General features: G+C 37.3%; 1 protein-coding gene across 6 annotated transcripts in view; it reads right to left on the bottom strand.

Annotated features, from left to right (window-relative positions):
- GLIS3 (GLIS family zinc finger 3) overlaps positions 1-26423 on the bottom strand; it is a 420742-nt gene that overhangs the window by 252407 nt on the left and 141912 nt on the right. For all 6 annotated transcript variants that reach the window (XM_039885485.1, XM_039885610.1, XM_039885559.1 and 3 more), the window contains one exon: positions 19544-20654. In XM_039885485.1, coding sequence (XP_039741419.1) covers positions 19544-20654 — 1111 coding nt within the window. The remainder of the gene's footprint in view (positions 1-19543; positions 20655-26423) is intronic.

Raw genomic sequence — 26423 nt, 5'->3', positions numbered from 1 at the left:
GTATCTCAGAATTAGATTTCTCACTGAAGTTAAGGAAGGATTCACTTTCAAGATTCTGTAACACTTTCTTACTTAAATGTTAATTCCCTCTTGCAATTCTGAGAATGAATGCCTTTGAAAAATTATGCAGCAACACACAGAGCCATGTCACCCACTGACCTTGGAATACTCCTAATGAGATGTCCCTCTGTAATATAAGAATAACTGATAGGGGATGGGAATAATGAATGTGGGGAGTGGAAGATGAATGATAGAAAAGGGACATGGTTAACATTTTCCATGAGCAAGATCAATATGCTGTGTAACAGAAACATAATAAATCGCTTCATCAACTAACCCTCACCCCTGAAGAAAGCAACTCATAGGTTTGGCAGCAGAATCCAGTAAACAAATTACCCTGAGAGATTAACTGAATGTAAATTAAGGCCTCTGCAGCATGTCTTTCTTTCTTCCAACTGTATATAGTACAACTGTGCCTTAAAACTATCAAGATGTCTCTAAATTTAATCTAATTCCTAATTTATTGAAATATTCTGCCCTATCACTTGCTATACCATCATACATCTTTACCTTTTTACTTTCTCTTTATAGTAAAAACCATGATCAGAGTTGAGACATAAAATTCTAAGAATCTTGATTCAAATATAAAGAGACTCATAATTTAGTTTCCTTTAGTTTATTCATTTATCTCTCCAAGTTAGCTCTCAGATACTGCCTAAAGACATTAAACAAACCAGCATGCAGACCCAAAGTGTGGGATGCCTGTGTCCAGGGCAGAGTGTGATAATCCCAAAATTACTGAATTAGGCTTCAAAATACATACACTACAAAGTATGTCTGGAGTTCTGATGCATGACAGACCAGAACGTGTCACCAAGAGACATCTGGTCCACTCTACTCTGGCCCACAGGCTGAAAGAGTTTGTACACGAGGCTTTACTGATTATCATCTGGGAAATCTAAAGAGGATGATAAATTCAGGCCTCCTTACCTTAGTTTATACCCTCATCATCTCTCAAACAAACCAGAATTAAGCACTGCTTCTGGTATTGGTATTGCCCCCAGCATATTTCCCAAATCCAGTCTCCACACTGCAGCAAAAGTGAGGATTTAAAACGTAGGTTTGATCATTTCCTCCTCCTCTTAAAATATTCCCCACTGACTTCAAGATAAAGTCCGGTATCCCTCTGCATGGCTTACTGTAGTTATGACACAGGAAGGTGGTTCTCTGGCTTATAGATGTATCACTCCAATTTCTGCTTTCATCTTCACATGGCATTTTCTGTGTCTCTGTCTCTTCAAGTCTTTTTCCTTTTGTTCATGTATGTCTTTGTGTCCAACTTTTCCCTTTTTATGAGGACTCCAACACTGGATTAGGGCCCACCCTAATGACCTAATTTTAACTTTATTACCTTTACGAAGACCCTATTCCAAATAAAGTCCCATTCTGAGTACTGGGGTGGTGATATCAACATATCTTTTTAAGGGGACACAGTTCCACCCATAACAAAGTCCTGCTCTAAGATGAAGTTTGACTCTTTAAGCCCCTTCGAAACCTCATTTCTATTGGTTTTTGTTTTGTAGAATACAATAAGTTACATATTAAGACTAGAAATAAGTTTATACTTATTTAATGTATTTTTAAACATTGTTTGCATTTTATTTATATCTCACCTCATTCCAGAAAAAAATTAAATTGCTTAAAATGTTTTTACCTTCAAATTCCTAAGATTATTTTGAGTGAAAATAATAAGACTTACAGCGTAATATAAAGAAGAATCTGTCATGTAATTGATTAACTTAGGCAATTCACTCACATAAAATGTGAATAATAAGACTGCCCATTCTGCCTTCCATACCAGATTTTGCAACAATAAAATAATTCATACTATAAAGAATGTTTCAAAAAGGTATAAAGTGCTATATAAAGAAAAAGTTGTTGTATTCTTACTCTTACTTAGTTTTCTTTCTGTTATATATTGGTAATAGGAATCAAAGTTCTTAAAAACAGAAAGAACAAGTGAAGGAGTACACGGGTACATGATTTATACTAGGAAGCCATTTTCCTTCCATCTTAATTGGGCTCACTTCCTGCCAGGGCTGACCTATTAAACCATAAACTATCCTAGTCACTAAACTTATCTTATATGCATTTTGGTCTCACAAAATTGATCACTCATGAAAAGAGGACAAACAACTTCTGGAAAACAGGAGAAAGCATATTAGCTTTCTAATAAGGGGAGAGGATGTACAACAAAATAGGATAAAAGACACCTGACTAATTAGGGGAAAAAAAACGATAAGCAAGCTCACTTCTCTTACTCCTTGATAACATGGTTCAGAGATATGTAGTTTGTATTAAGTAAAAATATGCTTTTTCTAGAATAACCAAATTCAAAAGGACAAAAATACATCATCTTAAAGAAGATGAAATGATTTGGTGCCAGACACCAGGGCCTTTCTTTAATCAAAGGAATAAAACCAGTCATATCTTTTTATTTTAATCTAGCAGAACTTGAGTGGCCATTTTTACAAGTAGTATTATAGAGTTATGTAGTGTTTTAAGTGGTAATATTGGGGGTTGGGGGATGGGTGCGTACCGATTCTTGTAAAGTTTCCAGGCATACGGAGCCATTTTACTCACTGACACTATCACTATATAATTTTAACTAACACTGGGGCAGAAATTGCCCATTGGATGGAATTCTATATAATCTATGTGCATGGTGCTCCCCTCCAGGGACCCTCTAATTGTACAACACCAGGGGCATACAAAATGAACAGGGTTGTACAGTGTTACTATCCTAGTGAGATGGAGGAAAGAATTAGAACTGAAGGCCCTGGAAAACAACAGAGTATGGAATGGAGCAAACATAACTCACGATAACTTCATGGAAGGTTGTTGTGGAATGGAAAAAACGCTCTGGTCCAAGAATCCAACAGACCTGGGTCCTGGTTTATAAGCCAGTACTTACTGGCTATGTAACCTTAGATAAAGTCACGTGAGCTGTTCCCTCATTTTAAAATAGAAACAAAACCTGCAACCACCTTTTCTACCTCAAAAGATTATTGTGAGAATCCAATGAGATTATGCATGGGACAGTGTTTTGTAAACCTGACTTAACAAATGGAATATGTTATTATCCTGGGTAAAGTTTGGCTTCTCTACAGTGAGTCTCAAACCATGAAAACTCTTTTACTCTCCGAGTCCAAAAGTAAATATCCAAACACAGCTGTTCCGACCTAATTTTCTTCTGTCATGAGCATAGTGGGCTTTTTATTATTCTGTATAAATCATATAAGGCCATTTTCATTTGTCAATGTTGATTATTACTGCCACTAATCATTCTACATAAAATATCTCCAAACCCAGTCTTGACTCAAGAAGTTTTCTGGGTGGAACAGGTTAGCAAAACAATTAGTGTCTTATATTTTAGAAATTATTCTTCTAGGACAATTCATGTGATTACTGATAATTATATGTATGACTTTCCTGATAAACAGAAATCTCTTTGTTTTTAAATTGCTTCCAATTAGTCGATCTAAAAAAAAAAAAAGGTTAATCTCATAGGCAACACTGGTTTGACACAGTTGTAGATCTCAAGGTTCTTTTGGCTTTTCTTATCTAGTTAGTTGTGATGGAAAGAGAACTCCCTTTCCTTATATGAGTCATTATGTTTAGTATTTAGTACCATCTTGGGCACCAACAGTGTGCCCTTTTGATGACTTATTCTAAATGGAAGAGTGAAATGGGTTTCACTTCTAGAATCAAGAGGCAGAGCACCCCAAGAACAGACAAAGTGAAACTGAAAATTTGGACTTCTAAATTTCTGTATATTTTCAGACTACTATTTCACCATAAATATTGAAACTGGTGAGGAGATAAACATTGATAGGGATTATCCTCATCTAAGGCTAGAATTCTGGCTTAGAATATCATACTATTTCTACTAGATGCTTCTCCATCAGAAGATAAATTCTATATACGATCATTCTTTTCTAGGACAAGAAAGTAACCCTCCATTATACCAGTGATTTCTGTAAGAAAAAAAAAATCCCAGTGTCAATTAGATGCTTGGAACAATTTACCTCCTTTACTACTACATCCCTAGACACATAAAAAATTATTTCTTCATCAACTAGTTATCAGAAGTTGCAGAGATCATGTCCACGGTCCTTGGTGAGGCCCAAAGAAGACGCTCTCACAAGTTCTCACTGGGCAACGCCAAGTGAAGTTGTTCCTGTTTTGTTTTCTTGGTTTTTTGGTTTTTTTGTTTTTAAGTCAAGCATTTGTATTCGTATTTCAGGCACTGGTTGTAATCTCAAAATAACCTCCCTGCCTCTACATGAATAAGGGTGATATATTCAGGTTCCCTTAACTCAGTGGTTCTCAACCAGGGGCGATTCTCCCCCCAACCCCACCCCCCACCATTCTAGGAAACATATAGCGATGCCTGGAAACCTTTTTGTTACTACTAGGAGTAGACAGGGTACTACTGGCACCTACGAGGCAGAAGCCAGGGATGCAGCTAAACATCTTACAATGCCCAAGAGAGCCCTCATCAATGAAAAGTTATCTGGTCCTAAGTGTCAATGGTGTGAGTTTGTGAAGCCCTGCCCTAAATAGTAGGACAGTGTACTTTTCTAGAGAACATAAGATAGCGCTCAAAATAAATATTAATTCCATAAAATGTAGACTTAAATATTAAATATCCCTGTTTTTAAGCACTGAATATGTTTTTTTCCACATTCACTGGATGGAAACAAACACACACAGAACTTTTAAGCACTGTTACAACCTCCATTTTCTCTTTGCAGTCACCCTCAATAGCTTTGCATAGAAAGAAAAACAAAGGGAATGAGTAGGTGCTAGAAAGATGGGAAGAGATGGGAGACAACAGAAGGAAAAAATAAATATAAAGAGGAAAAAAATCCTTCTCCCTTCTCTGGATGTAGACATGCCATAACACTTCAGTCAAACAAAAGAGGCATCCCACTAGAGCCAAAGAACGTCATAAAATTTTCCAAAAGCTAAACTGTAAAGTTTTGTTCTCTAGCTAATATGAGTTACAGTAAACAAACCCAATACATGGTACACAAAAGGTTTTTCAATATAACTGTGTCAGCTTAACATTAAAATTATTTCCACAGGCTCATTGGGCCTCAATGACCAAGAACAGAGCCCCCTGAGCCTTTCACACAACTTACACATTTAGAATATGAAACTAAGAGTCTCCAACTGTATCCATTTCACATTGCTTCTTATCAACACTACAGAGACATTCTTGGAGTAGGCTCTCTATGTAGAAGTCAGACAAGCAATTGAGAAGATGCATTCTGGAACACAAGATACCATCAAATTAACTGAGATTAATTTATTATAAGACATAACCTCAGCATCTCGCTTTTGGAAAAGTAGTAAACTACTCATTGCTTTCTAAATCCCCTCAACGCACATTGACCAAGAAGTCATCCAGTCTGTTCCTGGACTCCTGGTCACCTCAATGTCACCCCAATGGCAGAATTGACAATATTATTTTTCAGAGTGTCTGTTTATATACTGTTAAATTCTGTATGAACTAAGATATACAGGCCTGTCATTAATATCCCCTCAATGTCAAGAGTATAAAACCATGATGGTAGAAACCTATTTATTATCTTGGAATCTGTCTGCCTTGTTTTCTGTCTGCTTATATTCTGGGTCTGGAGACATAAATATAGGTACGCTAATGGCAGGCCAACTTGGAACACCTCTTCAACCCTCTTCTTTTAAGATTTAATGGTCCCTTGAAATTCTCCTAAATACATGCATGGCAAGTGGAGTTAAGGCAACACAACAAAGCAGGGCAAAGGAGATACAAGGTGTTCGGTAAAAAGGAGTCTGCTCTTTACTCATTCTCCTTTCACTCATCTCTCATGGAATCCAGGAGTACAACATAAATTTTTTCATGATTCTACTTATAATTTCACTTTAAATCAGGCCAGCCAAAACCAAACTCTCTGCTTCCTCCCCAAACCTCCCACAATCACCCCCTCATCTCAGTTAAAGGTAACTCCCATCCTTATAGATATGCAAGCCAAATCTTGGGGTCATCCTTGATACTTCTGTCTCCCACATGCCATATCCAACACATTGGGAAATCCTGTTAAGTCTGTCTATGTTTATATAACCAGAATCCAAATTTATCCCACCTTCCACCACTGGACATAAGCAGGAAGACCAAAGAGACGGCTACTGCAATGATCCTACTCATGGAGGTTTGGTCTTCCTGCTTATACTTCTTGTTCCACTTTAATATACTCTCCATATAGCACTCAGTGATTGTATTAAAACATAAATCAGATCCTATCACTCCTCTACTCAAAACCATCTTTTCAATGGCCTATAAGGCCCTACATAATCATGCCCTCATTTTTCCCCTGATTTCCTCTTCTATCTCCTCCTCTTCCACTCTACTTCAGCCACCCTGGCCTCCTAGAACATGTCAGGCCATCACTCCTGCCTCAAGATCTTGGCACATGCTGTTCTCTCTGCCTGGACCTTTCTTCCCCCAGATATCTATATTATTTACTATCTCTCCCTCTAGAGAAAAAGCTCTAAAAAGACAAGGATTCACTGCTGTATTCACTGCCTAGAAAAGTGACTGGCATGAAATAGTTGTTCAATAAATAGCTGGGTAAGTGAAATAGAGATAGTCACCAGAAACCTTTCTTTGTGTTTCGCACCGGAGAGTCGCTTTGAGAAACCACAGAGAGCATGCAAACTCATAATTAGATGAACGACTCTGCATTAAAAGGTAAACATAAACCAAATATTTAAATATCTAACAGATCTTTAGTGAAACAATTATACAAATAACCTTATAATTTTTTTCCATATTAAGACAATTTTCTTTTATACTATTCTTTTTTTAATTTTATCTAATATCTACCTGAGTAAAAATGACAGAGAAAACAAAATAAAGTGATTTAAAGAGATGGTAAATATAATATTTTTTTACAAATGTATGAATTTATATTTAAGAATTTTAAATTGTCCCCCACTGCAGACACCTTCAATTAAACCTATTCTAATCTTGACTAAGAGAAGATCCAACGTCAAAATTTCACTCCCAGGCACAGCTGTTTGACAAGTGCAGCAGGATCCTGTCAAGACACTTAGCAGCATCATTCATTCAGAACACAATGGGCTTTTATTTATTTAATTTTGCCATCCTCTATTACTCACCAATGGTAATTAGCAAGCAATTTTTGAAGGAAATGTACAATCAAGCAACTAAAAATGCCTTTTATGAAAGTCCTCCTTGAAAATAAATCATTGACACTGCAAATGGTCAATTTGTACTCTTAATTTTGAAATAAACTGTCCATTGATTTACCAGAATCTATGTTTCTGACCCTGTGGTCTAGTAAAATTCATTTTTTCTGAAGTTCTAAATTCAAGAAAAATGACAGTGACACAGTTGTTGATTTTGATTTACTACCTCAATAGAGTAAGCAATTAGAGTGATTTCTCCATTATTTGTTCAGATTATACAACTCTTTCTTTGATTGGTTCCTTCATATAGGCCCCATTCCATGAACACAGTACAAAACCAGGATTATACTAGGAAACTGGCCTTCCTGGGGCACACGATGGAGCAGGATCAAGCTGACCCAGATAGTCTGAGTTGCTGGAGTCCTCACCAACAGTGGATCAATGCTCTGGGCTGTTGAGGGAAATACTTGCTACAGAGACAACTAGAGATTATTACAATAAACTCAATCCTTGCCTCAAGAACTTGAATACTCATTATCTCAATTTATGATGCAGTTTGGGGCTTTCGGAAAAAAACAATGGCATCTGTCCTATTGTCACACCTTTATAACAACCTGTATCCCAATACACCTCCCACCAACACCTTCGACAAGTTTCAACAAGTGCAGCTGAATCACTTGAGATGGGCCAAAAGGTCAAGGCTCTGAAACTTTGTCAGCATGATTATCTAAAACCACTGAAAAGCACTCCATGTGTTTCAGAGAACAGGTAGATTTTTCTACTACACAAAAGCAGCTTTGTTTCTATATATGCAACGCCTTCTAATTAGAATCAATGATTTTTTTTTTATTGTCGCTCCCGATAAGCTTGTTTGCCTAGCTTCATTTTCCTAAAACACTTTAAACGTTTCTAGGAAGGGTGAGTGTCGGCAGAACACTGAAACAGGCCTTGAACCAGGGCTGTGGTATTACATGATGTTTACAATTTGTCATCCTTGGGGGTAATTTTGCAAGCTTAAACACACTAAAGGACATATCATAAGGAGCCAGGCAATTTCATTTTGTTTGAATATATCTATGGAAATGGACCAAAAGTGTCCATACAGGCACATTGTCATTTTTTCCTTGAGTGTGTGCCAGTTCATGACCAAAAGCAAGCATTCAGAGAATAGATCATTTATGACTACACTGTGTTGTATCAAATAAGCTACTTTATGAACAGATGGGGAATATTGTTTTTCAGACTCTGAGTAAAATAGCCCTTCACACCAAATTTCTGCTCACAATGGTGGATCTCTCAGTGACTCATTATGACCTTGCCCTTGATAATGAGCAGATCTTACTCAAGGGTAAGTGCCTGTGGGACATGAAGACATCATACATCCTCACGACTTAGAAAGATGATGAGTAGTGGGGAATTATGTACCAAGAACATGTAATTTATACAAGGTGGGAAAAACTGAGTAATTCACTTGAGATAACAAGAGTTTTCCCAGCAGAGGTGACTATATGTCAATGGAATCCTGAGAGAATAAATAAGAAAAAAATGGTTGGGCTAGCACAGATTCAGTAAAATGAAAAGCAAGTTATAGGAGCCAGTACTGATAAGAAAAAAGTAACAAAGCCACTTTGATGAGACAGGGCCACCACTCATGGAAAACTCAAAGATCAAGACTGAAATATTTTTTCTTTTCAAGGGGATAAAGAGAACCAGGATAAGTCAGGGGTGAAGCAGGCAGTGCACTTCCAGTTCCTTGAGGCAGAAACAATACTCTGTGTTTAATTTCCTCCTGCACACATAGAAAGACCACATTTCCCAGCCTCCCTTGCAATTAGCTGGGATCATATGATTGAATTCTGGCCAATGGGATACAGGAAGAAGGGATGTGTGTCACTTTTAGACCCAGTTCCTAAAACCTTCTGCAAATCCTCAACGTTCTGTCTTTCGCCCTAAACTCAGATTCTGGAGCTAATTAGGTCGAAAGATCTCGAGTTACTGCATAATCACAAGGAGCAAGCTGTATTAGAACATGAATAAGAAATAAACCTTTATCATACCAATCCACTGAGATTTGAGCTGTTACGGAAGTTGGATTATCTTAAGATTTCCAAAAACATTTCCTTGCTATCATTTGCCTTTTTAAATATTATGTTATTGCCTAAGAGTATCTCTCATCTCATTCTTAAGAAAGATTTTAGAGATCTTTAAGAGTATTGGAAAAATTAATTTGTGTTCACATCAGTAGAGAACACAGGTTACCTAAAGGGAAAACAATGTCTGGCATTATTTTCTAAGGTGTCAGAGGGAACAAACTGTCCTTTTCTCTCCTATAAGTTAAGAAAAAATATTGTATATACTTTTAAATTTTTATTATGGAAAATTTCAAATCTTCACAGAAATAGAAACATCAGAATAATGAACCTCATTTGTAACCCCATGACTAAAGTATATGTGTGAATATAGAGTTAGTGATGGCATATAGATCCACATACGCATAGGTAGATAGATAAGTAGGTAGATAGGTAGGTAGGTAGATATGTATGTATATATTTGGGGTCTACTATAATTTAATCTAATCATTAAGCCAGGTACTGTGGGTAGGAGTCAAAAGTAAACAATAATCTTTGAGTATATAGTGGAAAGAACAGAGTATGAATCTCAAACTCCACAAATTACTTCACTCCGAAGTCTTATAGTGAGTATTAAAGTAATCTAGTAGCTCAGAGTTTTTAACAGTTATTTTCTTTCCCCTCTCATTTCTCTGAAGGAGTTTTTGTTCTCAGAGAGAGGTTTAATACATCTTTCCTAGTAAAAATGTAGCTCCTCCTGTGAGGGCAAGAGTATTGACTCCTCAAATATTCATCATTTATATATATATATGAATTTTATCTTTGCTGAAGCTCTTTCCCAAAAGCAAGCCTTTAATAAGTAGAGAGAAAAATAAGGAATGAAACAAAGGGCCCTGAGGCAGCATGGAGATTCTGAGAAAAGAAGAATTCACTACAAATGCAATGGAAGACAAATTTCTACTTTAGAATGCTGTTTAAAGTGGAGCCCTCCATTTTCCCTTCATTACAACTGCTCCCCCATCCCCATATCCATTCTCTTGACTAACAGAGCACTATTAATCTTTTTACCCTAGAAATTATGACTGGGAATGGAGGAGTAACAGTAGAGAGTTTAGTAGTAGTAACATTTATCACCAAAGGGTGGGCTTACCAAGCCCAATATCCATGCCCCAACTTAAAAACTAAGCACTTTTAAATAAACATTCTAAAACACACAAAAAAATTATTCTGAAGAGACAAGCCTGAGACACTGCATCATAAGTTTTAAGAGCAAGACCAATCAGATGCCCTATCCGGAACACTCAGAACACCTAAGTCCACTGTGGCTGACTCTAGGCTGTGCTTTCTGGTCACACAGGCAAATGGTCTGACCTTGGGAGGCTCAGACCCCAGCTGAGGCAAGTGCTGCTAAAGCAGGAAGCTCAGCTAACAAAAGGTGAGTCTCTCCTTTCACTCTGCCTTCCTCAGTCTAGAGAGATCGAATCACCAGGAATAGGTGCCATTTTGACAAGAATTTATTTAATTTGCACTCCTCTTTACTATCTCAAACATTCAGCTCTATTCTTTATTAATTCAGTCTGAGCAGAAAAAATTCCAAAGTAAATCTTAGCAGTGGGGGGTGGGGGAGGAAGTCTTGAAAAAGGGCTGACAGGCTCAGCATGAGTGCCAGTCCAAACCTTTGTTTAACAGTACTACACTCTCTTTACAGATTATAAAAGAAAATATTTAACTAATGGAAGGCTACTCATACACAGGACAATGTACGCAGCTTCTGTCCACATCTTAATCATTTGACATAACTGATAAAATAGCTTTGGTCTCTAGTCTTCCCCAGGTTTTTAATTATTTAAAGTCCTCCACAGAAAATTATTTTATGCGTGTTTCCATTTATATGTTTCCCTGGCTGACCGCTTAGCATAAGAAAAACTTGTGTTGCATATGATAGCTGCCATAAAATACATTTTAATGAAGAATTTAAACCATAAACTTTAAGAGAAAATAGAGATGGTTTGGGTAAGTCAAAGTTTCATTTCAACTGCACTAAAGCAGTAATGCTACCTCCTAAATTTTTTTTGTTGTATTAACTGGATTTGCATTTGTATTTACTAGGTTTGTGATTCTTTCTAATTTTAAAAACATTTTTCCTTATTTGACAGTAAAGGTCCTTTGTAATTTGCCCAAGGTAAATTTCCAGCTTTACTTCCCTCTCCTGCCTAGTCTGAGATTCTCAAACTACTTGGGAATTGTTTCTTTCCTTGGGCTCTTTCACACCCCTGTGCTATTACAGTGTGGTGCCTCCCCCTGAATGGCTTCCTTCCCTTTTTGTGTAAGAATCACTCTATTGAGTCAAGATGCAGTCACCTCCTCAAAGAAGCCAGACTCTTACAGACATAGCTAGAAGTTTCTTTCCTTGTTTTCCCATTAAAAACGTTTGTATAGACCTATATCACAGCCCTTATTTCATTACAGTGTAAATAACTACTCAATGTCCCATTTACTCATGTACATGCTTCCACGATAGGGCATGGCACATGGCTTGTACTCAGTGATCAAATGTATGAATGACATGCATTGATTGAGCGGACACATCAGTGCATATACTATTTGGCTAGGACAACAATACATTCTAGTTTACCCAGCACACTCTTGGTCTACACTGATATTCCAGTGAAAGAGAATCCCTTTCAGTCTCAAAAGTGTCCTGATTTGAATAATAAATTATACGGTCATTCTAAGTTTAGAGCCTGGTGTAATTACTCATACACATTGTCCCTGTCTGCCCAGAGCCAGATCACTTCATTTTCTAATTTCTCAAGAACTTTTAAAATTAACCATTTTTTTAAAATTCTTCGAAAATTTCCCTCAAAGGGATAAGTCATTCTTCCTACTCAAATACAGTATCTGAAGCCCAAGAAAATAAAAATAAATACTGTCCTGAAAAATAAGAACGCAAAGGTTTCGTTCCATTTTCTCACCAAATTCCTACCTACACCAACCTCCTCTACATGAGTAATGACACAGATTAGATCGACCTATCTCCCCTCTAGATGAAGGCTGCCCAGAGTTCAAACAGATGAGAAATCAAACCTGCCTGCCCACCAAGGATCTGTGTCTGCCAGTCACACATCCACTGCCCAGGTTTACAACATCCATTGTCTTCTAGAAGCCCTCACTCAGTAATTATAGTAGAAACTAAAAAACTGCCTGGAGAAAAAAAATCTCTTTTCTTCTTCATTCTACCCAGAGCTTGAAGGAAACACTTCTGAAAGATCAAAGAGAATCAGACTACCTCTTCTTTGGAAAAAATAAATGTGTCTGGTTTTTCACTCTACACACTCAAATTCTTATCTGAACCCAAAGATGTCGACACAACCACTCAAAGTAAAGGTAATCAAGAAATATTCCAAAGGTCACAAAAGACGTTTCTAATAAATTGCCAAACTAATTTTCCACACTGGTGCAGTCTGAATAAACATTTTAAAATCTACATAGGAACAAACCTCAAAAGGTTTGAAATACCTTCCCTTAATCAGATCATTTATGAAAAGATCTACATAATACTTTCTAATTTTAAAAACATTATTTCAGGGCATGAAATTAGAGAAAAACCACAAAACAAATATGAACTAAAAGGAACATTAACCATTATGTAGTTAATGAATTTGCTTAATGAGGATAATGCCTCAAATATTTAACCTCATAGGGTTTTTCTCATTATCTATTGTGTTTCATTAATCCGAGAATTGCAGGGCAAAGAAACATAAACCACGACTTGCTTTGAAACGTTTGCCCAAATCTGTTACAAATTTATTTTCAGGACAAAGTTCATGAAAGGCCAGCTCCCCAGGTAACATGGATTAAATGTCTTCTAAAGGAAAATAAAATTAAACCACTACCAAATGGAAGGTTTCTAAACTGTGTTTTGGGATGTGAAATCCGATTTGACTGATGCCTTATAGACTGTGGTTAATACACCTTCTGATGAGAGTATCTGTGGTTTTGCTTTTACCTATACTGAGGTTTGTAATTTATAGTGACATATATATGTCTACAGTTGGTTGAACACGTATATGCACAGATAAATATACCAGTATGTTTCTTACATAAAATCATTGGGGAAAAATTGTGCAATTTAGTTTTTCAAAATTATTGAGTTTCCATTAAATATTTGACAGACTGATGCCTCATGGGATACGATTTAGAAGCTAGACTCTCTCTGATCTTTACCAGATGTTTCACTGGTGGTGTTTCAGCCTCAAGAGACAAAGAGGATATTAATGATCATTTTTTATTTATCTAATCACATCAGGAAGACTTGATAAAAGGGAAAATTCAATATTTTGGTAAATTACCAATTCTTCAAAAATATCTATAGTAGCAAAAATGTTTGAAGATCATTTTATATTATAAGCAGAAAGGCTGCATTGTATTTGGAAGGGAGAACGCTCTATCTTACCTTTAGAAATGAGAATGACGTGGCAGATTTCTTAGTTCCACTTTAACTCAGGGAGGCAAAGAGGGGGCAGTGACGTACATTGCTCAGCACTGTCTCATCCCAACCTTTAACTGACTATCAATTGTAGAGAAAGAGTACTCTGAACGTAAAATGGACACTAGTTGAAAGCCTCCTGCCACTACCAGAGTCGCTCTATTATCTTATCTCTTGCCCCTGAATTTTTTTCCAAAGGAACATAAAATTACACTAATCATTGTCAGGGCATTGATAATAATGAAGATGCACTCACTCCTAAACACTGCCTCCCTACACCTTAACTGAAATGACAGGGTAGGCTTTCATTTAGCTAGAGTTCAATGTTAGGATGTGGAAACTTTTAGAGCACTGGTTCTCACCCTTGACTGCACATTAGAATCACCCGAGAAGCTGTACCCCAGACCAATCACATCACAGACTCTGGGGGTGTGACCCAGGTATGGATTTCAATGACAGCCAAGAACCACTGCCTTCGAGGTGCTAAGTAGGCAGGCAACAGCCAAACAACTTACTATGTCTTAGAAAAATCACTTAATTTCTTTAGGCTTTGTTCCTCTCATCTGAAAAAAAATAGTATGTGTGAAAGGGAGTTGGAGTGTTATATGTCTTATTTTTAAACAAAAATATATACTTATAATTATGAAATATTTGAAATATTTTCAACACAGTCAACAAAGCATAGAAAATATTGTAAGATACCTATGATACCTATATTACCACCACCAAGCTAAAAAGGAATTAATATTTTGCCATATTTGTTTCAATTCTCACCAAGCTAAAAAGAAGTTATTTTTCTGTATTTGTTTCTTATTCTTTTAAATAAAAGATAAGGCAAAATTCGCGGATCCCATTTCTTTCTGTTTTTTTCTTCTCCAGAAGTATCCACTATCCTAAGGTTACTACCTATCCTGACAACACAATTTTATTGTTTAACCAAGTAATTATATACTTATAACAACTATATAGTACTGTGTGTTTAAAGGTACATAAATTATATTACACTGCATATGTCCTTTAGCCATTTAGTTTTTTTATTCAACATTGTTTTTTGAGATTTATCCATATTGGTATCTATCTGTCTGTCTATCTATCTATCTATCTATCTATCTATCTATCTATCTATCTATCTAGAGGTTTATATCTAGTTCATTAATTTTAAACTCCTTTATTTCATTACAAATAAACCACAGTTTATTGATTTACCCTCTGGACACTTAGGTTATTTATATTTCTCAAAAGCAGAGGTACAGTAAATTCCTTTTTGTATGTCTCTCACATATATTAGAGTTTCTCTAGGTAGGTTAGACACTTAGACATGGTTTTGTTGGATATGCTCATCCTCACCTTTGGTAGATATTCCCAAATTTTTTTCCAAAGTGGTTACAACAATTTACTCTCACCAGCAATATTGAAGCATTCCCCATTCTTCATAACCTCATCAATACTTGACATTATGAGAACTTATTAATTGTTGCCAATATGAAGGTTGTGGAGTGGTAACTAATAGTTATGCTTAGACAGTATTTTCCTAAGGTCTCTCTGGTCATATAATTGTAGTCACCACATCAATGCCAAGTCTTATCAAAATAACAAAATAAAGGATGTGGAAGAAAACCTTCTTCCACAGTTTATACTGATTTTACTTTTCCTCAAGAAATGCCTTTCGTGGCTAATGCTGACCCACGAACCCATAAATCAGGCCGTTAAAGAGGAATGGGGACATAGCCCCAGTTCTGTATTTATTTTCTTGTACTCATAATCCAATGTTACTTAAAAAGCAAACTGCCCAGTATTCAAGCCAAAGCAAATACTCTGGATTTTGCCAGGCAAAATGCCTGTGGAGAAATGAGTCAATTCATACAAAATTCAAAGCTGTCTTTGGTCAGTGACATTTTCGTGAAAATCTGTGGGTGGATAAAAGTTTTTCAAAATTCTTTTTTGCTATTGGATAAAATCCATCCAGGAAAAATAAGCAAAATTTAAGTGGCGACCCACATTCCCCTTAATTCCCTTATTAACACTCCCTAACCTTCCAGCACAACTGCTTTCTATTGTGCACAAAGGCAAGCCATCAGTGTTTCTGATCCTGGCAACGGAACCCTGTCCCTCTGCTCACTCTGCTCCGATCAGATAGGCTTTCCCATGAGAGGTACTGGCAGGCTGAGCATGCTTGAGCTCATTCAGAACACACCATCCTGGGAATGCTACCCAGGCATTGCACACTCTTCAACTTAATAGCAAAAAGACCTATGGTAACAACATTCGCAGCGTGCTCTCTGTTAGAACCATTACTATGGATACTGTTAGGAATGGTTAGTGTACATCTATAGTTTTGGGTTACACTTTATGTTGTCCTTTTAGGAACATGAAACAGGGGTTGGAGAAAGAAATTCAGAAATTCCATGACTTGTCCTGACGTGGGAATTTGAAACCTTATCATTTCAGAAAAATGTACTAGAATTCAGCAGTTATACCCAGAAATTTTAAAAATTTTTGTTAATTCCATTATTCATCAGTGTTGGGGCTTGTCTAAGCTCAGGAAGGTCTAAATCGAATGATTTGGTACGTAGAAATTAGTTAGTAGACAGCAGTGAATGGACTGAGATATTTTTAATATAATACTGCCATATCTCAATTTCTAACTTAACTGAGGCCTACTTCTTTGCCTGATGAGGCCGTTACTTCTCAAGGCCTTTGCCATTGGCTGGGAATATCTCTGTAATCAAGGCCAGGCCTGGAAAGAGAGCAGCTGGTTTGGCTTTCCACAGAATAAGAATGAGATCTACAGAAGGGTGGAGTTGTTTGGGTGGGAAAAGGAAAAGAAACCATTCTCTTCTTCCAGTAAGTTAACCAAATAATAAATTAACAATCCTTTCCCAGTTCTGCCACCTAGAATCTTGAATGATCTGAATCCCAGAGTTCTGGATAAAGCTGGGGAGTTAAGAGTCAGAGATTCTGAGAATGCATTCTCCCATGCATGAAATGGAATTTGGCATCAAGGGAGGACACAAGTGGTAGTCTCTTACTGTAAGCAAGCTGTTCACTGAGTAGCCCTTTCACATACCCTTCATTTACCATGACTTTCAGAAGCTCATTGTACTGCTTGTAGTCATGGTCACCAAACACAATTGGGTCATCACATATCCCTTGAGTCAATAAGCTAAGTGAGTGAAAATGATGACTAACTCTAACTATGGTCCACATAAAATTAATAGCAGTTAAATATATGTAAAACAAAAGTGGACTGGGTCTTATAATTTAAACAGCTCCTAACCTTTGCAACATGTGACACAGCCACAAAAACCCAAAGATCACTTCATGTCTCCAAAAGAGGAATGTGGTCATTTTCCTTGGCAAGGATCTTGAGCTTTGAATCAACTATCATCAAATTTCAAAGCAGTAAGAGATAAAACATTTCAGTTTTAACAGTTCTTTGTGTCTGGATTTCAAGAGTGTAAAGACTGGTTTTGCAAAAGGCAGAAAAATGCATCTTTTTCAGATGTTCATTCATATTAAACACAATGTCTTCTATCCATGGACTACGACCTGAGGAGACTGCTAAACTTTACTAGCAAAATTAGCCAGTTAGCTATAGCCCTACAAATCAAGCAAAGGACATGTAGCAACATAACAGTTTTCTGAAAACATAATGCTCATGATATGTATGTGTTATATGAAAATGGATGTCTTCCTGCTGAAAATATATAGTCCCAAGACTTGAATTGTAGCATTAGTCAGCTCCTAAGAAACTCTGTTCTGTGTAAATACACTTGCACTATAACATGTGTAAGTAAATGCTTTGTGGTTCTAAATTTGATATGGAATTAAATCTAGCAATCTGAATTTTACAAAGGTCCATTTAGAGTGGGGAGTGGGCAGACCAGGGGAAAGAGAAATCACCTCCCATGCCCATCTTGAACAACACAATGAAAAGCTCTGCAGGGGCCTGCAAACATTCACCTCCCAGCTTATTCTTTCACTGAAGTATTTCTATTTTTAATAGTCATCATGCACTTTAGCAAAAGTCAACTTGTTATATGCCTTTGCGAAGTCTGAGAATAGTGGGAAAAACAGGGAAATCCTATTGCACAAAAATTAATTTTGCAATGCAAAAAATTATTTTTGGATAATTCAAGCCTTTATGTTTTTTTTCAGTAAAGCCAAATCCAGCAAACTATTTTCAGCCAGGATTAGTCATAACTAAAAGGTTGGACTGTTTTCGTTCAGAGACTGAATGTCTTTCCTGCCTGCAATAGGCCAGTGTGTTCCAAACAGAGTAAATGGAAATGCCTTCAATTGCTTGTCTCTTTCTGGCATTTTTAGTGCAGAACCCTACTGACAGAATAAGGTTTTGCCGCCTGGAATGTAATTATTCTTTTCACTCCTATAACCTGGCATTCTCATAACATTCTCAACAACAGTTTCAGGTTTTCCTTAAGAAAAATCACAACATGTGGCACAATGTAATGACAAGAAATGCAATTTCATTCCACCAGAAATTCTTAAAACTTTCAAAAATACCTACTGGATGGTGAAAAAGTGCTTCTAATACTTGCATTACAGCTATCATTTGTTTGGTTTGTTTTTAAATGAATCAGACAACTTGGCCAATCTACAATGAAACAAGAACAGTGTCCAGATTCTTTATCATCAAGACATATTGAAGAAAAAAGAAACTGTCTCGGAGACCACCATCTAAATAAGTTCCTTTTCAAAATGATTTATATATTTCACACACTTAGTGTCCTGGAGCATATTCACTATCCAGAAAGTACCTATAATTTTCAGATTTTAACTCTAAAATAAATAATCCTGTCCATCTAAACTAATATGAAATGCATGCTATTCTTCTGTCCAAGGGTTAAGTGAGCTGTCTGAGATTGTGCAAAGTTGCTCTGTGATCCCAAGGGTGATGTCCTGCTTGTAAACCCTGAGGATTTCTTTTAGGTGTGAAATGATTGTGAAATCATTTGAGTCATATAATTAAAAAAATAGTCAATTTTCCCAAGGAACAGAGATAGGTCCAGGATTGATGTTATGAAAGGGGAAGGTGGAGAATAAAGAAACACCATGTCTACTTCATTCAACACAAAAGGCGCATTCCCCTCCTGTACCTTTCCACAAAATTCTCTCTCCTTAAAATTCAGTGAGATCCTGTGAGATCTGCTCTTGTGGTATCCCATGGGTGTTTTTATGCTGGCTATAAATCATTAACTAGTCTCAAAAGCCTGGAGTGTGCAGGCATGAGGGTGCATGAAGCAACACTTTTACTAGCCAAGTTGTTAGGTGTGAGTTCTTTCCAAATATCAGAACCACCCCTCCCCCAACCCCAATACTACCCCAGTTATTAGAGAAAAGAAAAAAAATCACTGAATATTTGCTTTGGAAAAGACTGGGGGTGGTACAGTGCGTGTTCTTCTGCCCTGCACATTTCAGCAACTCCAACTTGGTGCCTGGCAGGCATGTTTTCCAAGATTTTTTTGGACACTGTGGCAGATCAATGTCCCTTGACATGATGCATTATGTACATCTGTGGAAGAGAATCAAGAACTGGAGAGATACCCCAGCAGCTAATAATTATAGAAACCTTCCTCAGACTGAAGAGTCTAATCTCATGAATACCTAATCCTTCACACATCCAAAATCCATAAAAGTCTCGTGGGCCAAGTTTGAAAAAAAACCAAATGCACTTTCAGTGGGCTCCCGTGGGCTTTGGAAAACTCACCGTACACTTGTTGGGCTTCTCTCCGGAGTGGACTCTCATGTGGATAAGCAGTTTATAGCGGGCGTTGAATGGCTTGTACCTTCGAGGACACCCTGCCCAGAAGCAAGTGAAGTCTTCCCCTTTGCGCTGATCTATGTGAACCTTCTCTATGTGCCGTACAAGTTCCTCCTGCTGGTCATACAAAGCGCTGCAGTCAATCCAGCGACAGCAGTGCTTGCCCCCGACATCGTCTAATTCCCCATCCTCTTCCAGGACAGCCTGGGGCAGAGCCAGCGTCTGGGTGTGGGGGACGAGCTCTTGGTGGGGCAGGTGCGGGTGGGAGTGGTAGGGGGGTGGGGGGCCTTGGGGCGTTGGCTGCAAAGGTGGCGCGGAGGCCAGGTCTAAAGCGCTGCGGGAGAAATCATCCACGCGCTCGGTCTTCAGCAGGCCGGCGGGCTGGCTGTCAGGGCCTGGCAGGCCATGCTGCACCACCATGTTGTTGACCATGCCAGGCTGGAGGCCGCCGTGCTCAAGCTGCTGCATGCGCTCGTACTCCAGAGAGCCGTCCTCGCCGTAGGCCGGGAGCGCCAGGCCACCACTGGCCACCCGCACACCCATCTGGCTGCTAGGGACCGAACACGGCTGGGGAATGCAGCTACCGCGCACTCCCAGGAAATGTCCATAGACCTCAGGCTGCGGGGACATGTTGGCCGGGGAAGCCCTGGACCCGTTGATGTAAGCGACCAAAGAGGTGGGAGAGGTGCGGATGATGGTATTGAAGTCTATCCCAATGCCATCGGACAGCGGGGACAAAGATAGAGCTCTCTTCTTGGAGCGGGCCGAGTGGGACCTGGCCGAAGAGTTTCGGGGACTAGGGTACGAAGAGTGGCTATTTTCCATGCCAAAAAGGTAGGATGGCAATGAGTTAGAGGCACTGTTGCTGGACATGGATGTCCCAGGAGGAAGGCTAAGCAGGTCCCCTAGATCAATGCCATTCTGAGAGCTGTGGTTGGAGGAGAGCGACGGGAGAGCCCTGTAGCCGTGAGACCACTCCTGTTTCACGCTCAAAGCAGACTGACTTTCTGTCAGGCTCAAAGTCGTGGACGCCAAAGACTCACGTGAAATAAGGGACCTGGAGCAGCAGCCAGAAAAGAAGAAAAAAAAAAAAGCAAACATTTTAGCAGGATATGGATTGCTTAAGAGCTAAAAGAACATTGCATTGACAATCCCTTAAGTATTTCCCCTAATTACATTCTCGGCTAAACACACATACTTTGGCTAAGATAACGCAAAGGCTTTTAGTTCCAGGTAAATAACATTTTACCAAGAAGAACAATAAAGGCAAATGCTCACTGGACTAATAAAACAAAAGATCTATTGTTATGAATAATCTTAATACTTTAATGATAATAAATAGTCCTTGCTTTATTTTTAAATATTTTTTAATGTAGGGGGAAAACTTACAGACTTGGAAATAATAATTGATGTCTGTCACAGTAAACCAAAAACCCAAGCATTTATTAAGCACCTAATGTGTGCAGTACACTACAATAGGCATTGTAGGGAATACAAGTCTAAACATAGTGTCAGCCTTTGAGTAAAATTGATTTGGTAAGGTAAAACATAAACCCATGCTTGATTAGAAAAAAAGTGAATCCTCAAAGTCAAAGGGTCATCCAGGAGACCTAATAAGAATTTCACAACTTTGTTCACTCATATTAAGGAATTTTAAAGTTGTTTTTTTTTTAAGATAGCGATTCATGCTATCAGTACTTAGTTATAATATTGAATCAACCTGGGAAATGAAAAATATGAATATAGCTATAATATATATAAGGGAGTAACAACCTGAAATCAATTCATATTTGGAACTATGCATATGGGCTGAGCAGAGTTTAATCATACTCTACAGTTTTGGGTTTTCCATGAGCATTGTCCTAAATCAGAGCCACTTTGGGACAAAAGCAGATCAATAGCTTTCAGTAATTTACAATTTCTCTCCTGTTCTTACCCTTTTCAAAACATGCCTCACATGTCACAGTATTTACCTGCACATCAAAACACTGTAATATAGTCTGGCCACTTTAAAATTCATTTTGCTTTACTATGGATGGCATCATTACTTTAAAAATCACCAAAGAGAAAAGCTGTATCTCTTGAATGGAAAATTTGTCACAAAAAGCTAGACATAGTTCATTGTATTTCTCAACTTTGACATGGGGTATGAGAAAAATCTGGCTTATTTATATGTACCTGTTTTGGCTTTCTACAGAGATCCTTTTCTGACAGAAAAAAATCAAAACAAAACATCATACAGAATGTCTGTCTTCCCAGAAAAAAAAAAAAAAACCATTTACTACTTCCAGCTGTTAAACAGCAACCTGTTGCAAAGGAACTGAGGGAAAAGAAAAGCATTCTTATCACATCTGTTCCTCTTACTCCTTTTTACAAAATGGAAGCCAGGAACACTGTTTCCTATAAGCATGAGATATTAGCCAAAAAATATCTCAACTCCAAAATGCACATATAAGGTGATAGATAACACAATTATCGATGTGATGCTTCCATCGAGAGAAGTAATGTTTACCAATAACAAACAAAGCAGGAATTTACGTCCAGTTGCCCTTGACACAGATTTTTTTTCTTGGTCTACATCCTTATAGTCAGACTGAAGTCCTCTTGCAAGCCCAAAGTGATTTCTGAACCATCTGTGTTTTAATTCCCCATGGACACTTTCAATTATTTTCCCAGTATACCCACAGCATGCAGCTCTCCTTGTAGAGCTCAGCTGAAGGTTCCTAGTGACTGGATGTCAAGGGCCTTTTGGTCCCTTCCCCAAGAAGATCCAGGAATTGCTTTCTGACCCAAGTCAAATCAGTTGTTGTGTCATACATGAGGTGAGACAACTGAATGCTTTATACCCCGAGGTTGAGAAAGTTTATAGAACATTCTCAGATGATGCATTTGCCTGGTCACTGTCACACTGGACCATTTTAGATTTTTAAGCAGTGACTAGCAGGCAGAAAGTATTTCATCCACTTGTATGTACTTTGCATATCTAATTATATTATTTGGTTTGAGGGCAGACTATAGTGAAACATGGTTATTTGTTTCATTGTAGAGATATTTCTTATTTTTCTCAAATTATACTTAACTTTGGTTCAATTTAAACCTGCGCATAACTCCATGTAGGCATGTTCCTTAAGTCCTTAGACATCTCAGTTTTCTAAAATAGTTATCATACATTTTTTAGAAAGCAATGTCTATATTCTATTCACTAAGGCAATCATACGCACAGAGAACTCTCCTTTCTATCTCAAATATGTAATAAGAACAAAATTTCCAATAAATGGTCTTTGCCTAGCAGCTCTCATCCCTCCTGTGCAATTACCCAGTTCTTTTAATCTTTCTAATCCATGTTCTAATCCATGAAACATCTCTCAAATACACTAGCTCTCAATAAGAGTTCTCTTTCCAAGGAAGTTATATACTATCTCTACTGTGCCTTAAATGTAGCTGATTTCCTCAATAAAATTATCTTTCTCAATAAAAGTCAAAATCTTTCAACGTAAGGGATCATTTTACTTCCCCCAGTACCTACCAGAGAGTTATACATGTAATACGTTTTCAAAAAATTGTTTATTAAGAAGGTGAATAATCAATATAACTAACCATCGTTTATAGCTTACAAAGCATTTTCTCTATACATTATTTCATTTAATACAGCTTGTAAGGTAAGTAAACTGGGTTTTTTTTTAAATAACCTCTATTTAAGGGCCAAATTCCTTATTGGCAGTCACCTAGCTGGATCACATACATCTTCTGTTGTTTTCCCCACATTATACCCCATATGTGGTCCATAATGCTCTGCTTGATTAAAGGACCTGGTATGAGGCTTAAAGTCATATAAGCTATGATTGGAGCCCAAACTTTTTGTTCTCTTTCTGCAACAATATGTTGAATGACTGTGAAAGATTCCCAAGGACTCTTTCCTATAACCCTTGCTGCTACGCACATCAGGTATATGGGAAAGAAAGTGACAGAGTTGTGGTGCTAGCTCTGTACTGGGAGCAATCTTCATTTCCATATGTTCATCTGATCCTTGAAATATTATTTCTAGTGACTGGTTAATTTGGAGCTATATGTGAAAGGAAAGAGATATAGCTCAAACGAAATAAAAACAATATGAAAAACTCAGTAACTATCAGTGAAAAATGCGAGGGTAACTAGTGAAGCAAGAGCTCAGTAACTCTCATGGGACCATAAGACGGGTGATGACCAAGCTGAATGACTTGGTTCAATGTCAAACTCAAAAGAAATACTAACTTACAGATTACATGGAATTCCTCAAATGATGCAGGAGGAAAAATTATACATATAATTATTTTATGTATACATTACATAAATATACTATATATTTATGTATACATTACATAAACATGTAATTATATACTTATGTATACATTACATAAACATATAATGATATATTATTATATAAATAATTTTTATATGTAATTATTTATATGGAAGTTCTTGTCAATGTTCCTGGACAAATCCCCCAGAAGAATTAGCACTGTATCTGAACACAGGATGGCTTTATAAAATGCTAGAACTTACAGAGAGCCCAGAGTCCATTCTCAGCCCCCTTGGCCTTCTCTGAGCTTTGGGAACATACTCCAACCCAAAAGGAAACCCGAGGAAATTCTATCCCCAGAAACCACCTCAATAATTTCTGGTTTAAGAAGATAAATATGGTGTCTTTTTAGATCTGGAGTGACATTAGATTGATGGTTGAATTTTATAACTGAAGAACTAAGTGACACTAGCCAAAGCATTTAGACTTTCTGTGTCCTGGGTTCATAATCTATAAAGTAGGGATAATACCTGCAGGTAGTTTATGAATATTCAGTCATAAAATGTAGAATCACAATGTTTGTGAAAGCACTAGAAAAACTAACATATACAAAACCCATGCAAATAGCGTCCAATCTTTTCTGCTGCCCCACTTTTGTTAGATTTATATACAAAGCCACTGTATGAGGTTATCATACCAGCACCTCAGTCAGCCTTGTCACTTTAGGGAAAATATATACAATGGTCTACTGTATTACATGGTTTTGGCAACGTCTAAATTAAGAATGGCTCCCAGATCTTCAGGATGGTAAGGTATTGTTTGCATTTCTCATTAAGTAAGGCTAGTCAGAAATGGTTCGTAAATTAATAAAGGCAAATACACAGCATTAGGGCATGATTCTCTTGTTTGGATTAAATAGAACTAAACAAAGCTAAGGAAGAGTGCTTTTTCCAAAATAAGCACTCCAGAAAAAAAATACTCAAAGGAGGTCAAAAGAAGAAATACAGTAAGTAAATGTACAAAAACTATTCACTGTTATCAATAATTGAGATGCAAATTAAGATAAAATAATATTGGCAAAACTAATAAAAATAATAATTCCTAGTATTTGATAAGATATGGGAAAACAAGAACTCTCAGATTTGGTGAGTTTATAAGCAGGTAAGCCTTTTCTACAGTGCAATTTGAGAATACATATCAAAAGCCTCAAAATTGTACATTTCCTTTAACTCAGCAAATTTTACTTCTGAGAATTTATTCTAATAACCAGAGATATGCGATAAAATATTTACATGATTATCCAATAAAGTATTATTCATAATGTTGAGACAAAGTGAAACTAAATGCCCAGTAATAAAAGACTGATAAAAAACTGTAGTTTTATTTATATGCTTTTTAAATAAAATGCAATCTTGAGCAGGAAGAAGCCATTATATGATGCTGAAGACTTTCATTACAAAATAAAGTGTTTATACTAACTGAAAAAAAAGCAATTATAACACTGTAGATTATTAGATCAATTTGGTACAAAGGAAAACCTATACATATACATGCTTATGATGTATATGTTTGCATATAACTAGAAGGATGTATATCAAAAGCCTACCCATGGTTGCCCGTAGGTGGTAAGATTCAGGATAACTGCCTTGCGCTTTTCCATACTTTCCACATTTTCTAAAATGAGTAAGAATTACATAGATGATCAGGAAAAAATTAACTTTACAGCTTTTTATAGGGTGGCCATCATTCAGACTGAACAGCTCATGCTCTTTCCCACCTCCTGCCCTGCCATGGATAAAGTACAAAGCTGATTCTCTCTCCATCTTTATCCCTAGACAGAAAATGCCTTCAAGTTGAACTGTTGCCTTCTATCCTTTCTCTCCTCTGTTTGAGCATAAAAACCAAGAATCACAAATAAATGCGACCTCTCCAAATTGCTAAAAGTTCCACACTTCACCAAGCCATTTCCCCAAGTCCTGTTTCTTTGCCCATTCTGCAAAAAAATTATTTCAACAGAAGGACTCACAGAATATATAGTCAAGAACATGTCAATCTATCTTTAAGATGTTGTCTTTTAAGGATATAAAATTATGCTAAGGAATCAAATATGCCAGAAAACACTGAGATAATGACCCTTCCCTAGTCAATCCATGAAAGGGACTGTGTTAGGTACATAACTGGAGTAGCCTGTGCGCTGCCTACCATCAGTTTCTCCATTAATTATGGCTGCCTTCAAGGCATGGGCTGGACTTGCCACTGACAGGAAGCTGAAGGCTTCCCAATAACACCTACCCACAAGTACAGTTAATTTTACATGCAACATTCATTAAGTCTGAGGAGCCCCTCAAGGCATAATCATCAATGAGGAAATGACAGCAGCAGCTTCCCATCACAAAAAGACTCAGGTGAAAAACAAGTTTCCATATCGTGAAAAAATTGGCATAAAATATGATCCAAGAACTATGATTTCATAGTCTCAAATAGCAGTTAGGAGGATAGTGAAGAGATACAAGAGAGGAACAGAATAAAAAGGAAGATGGAGAGAAA

This window comes from Pteropus medius, unplaced genomic scaffold (assembly GCF_902729225.1).
Source record: "Pteropus medius unplaced genomic scaffold, Ma_sr-lr_union100, whole genome shotgun sequence".
NCBI lineage: Eukaryota > Metazoa > Chordata > Mammalia > Chiroptera > Pteropodidae > Pteropus > Pteropus medius.
This window is presented reverse-complemented; position numbering and strand designations above follow the sequence as displayed.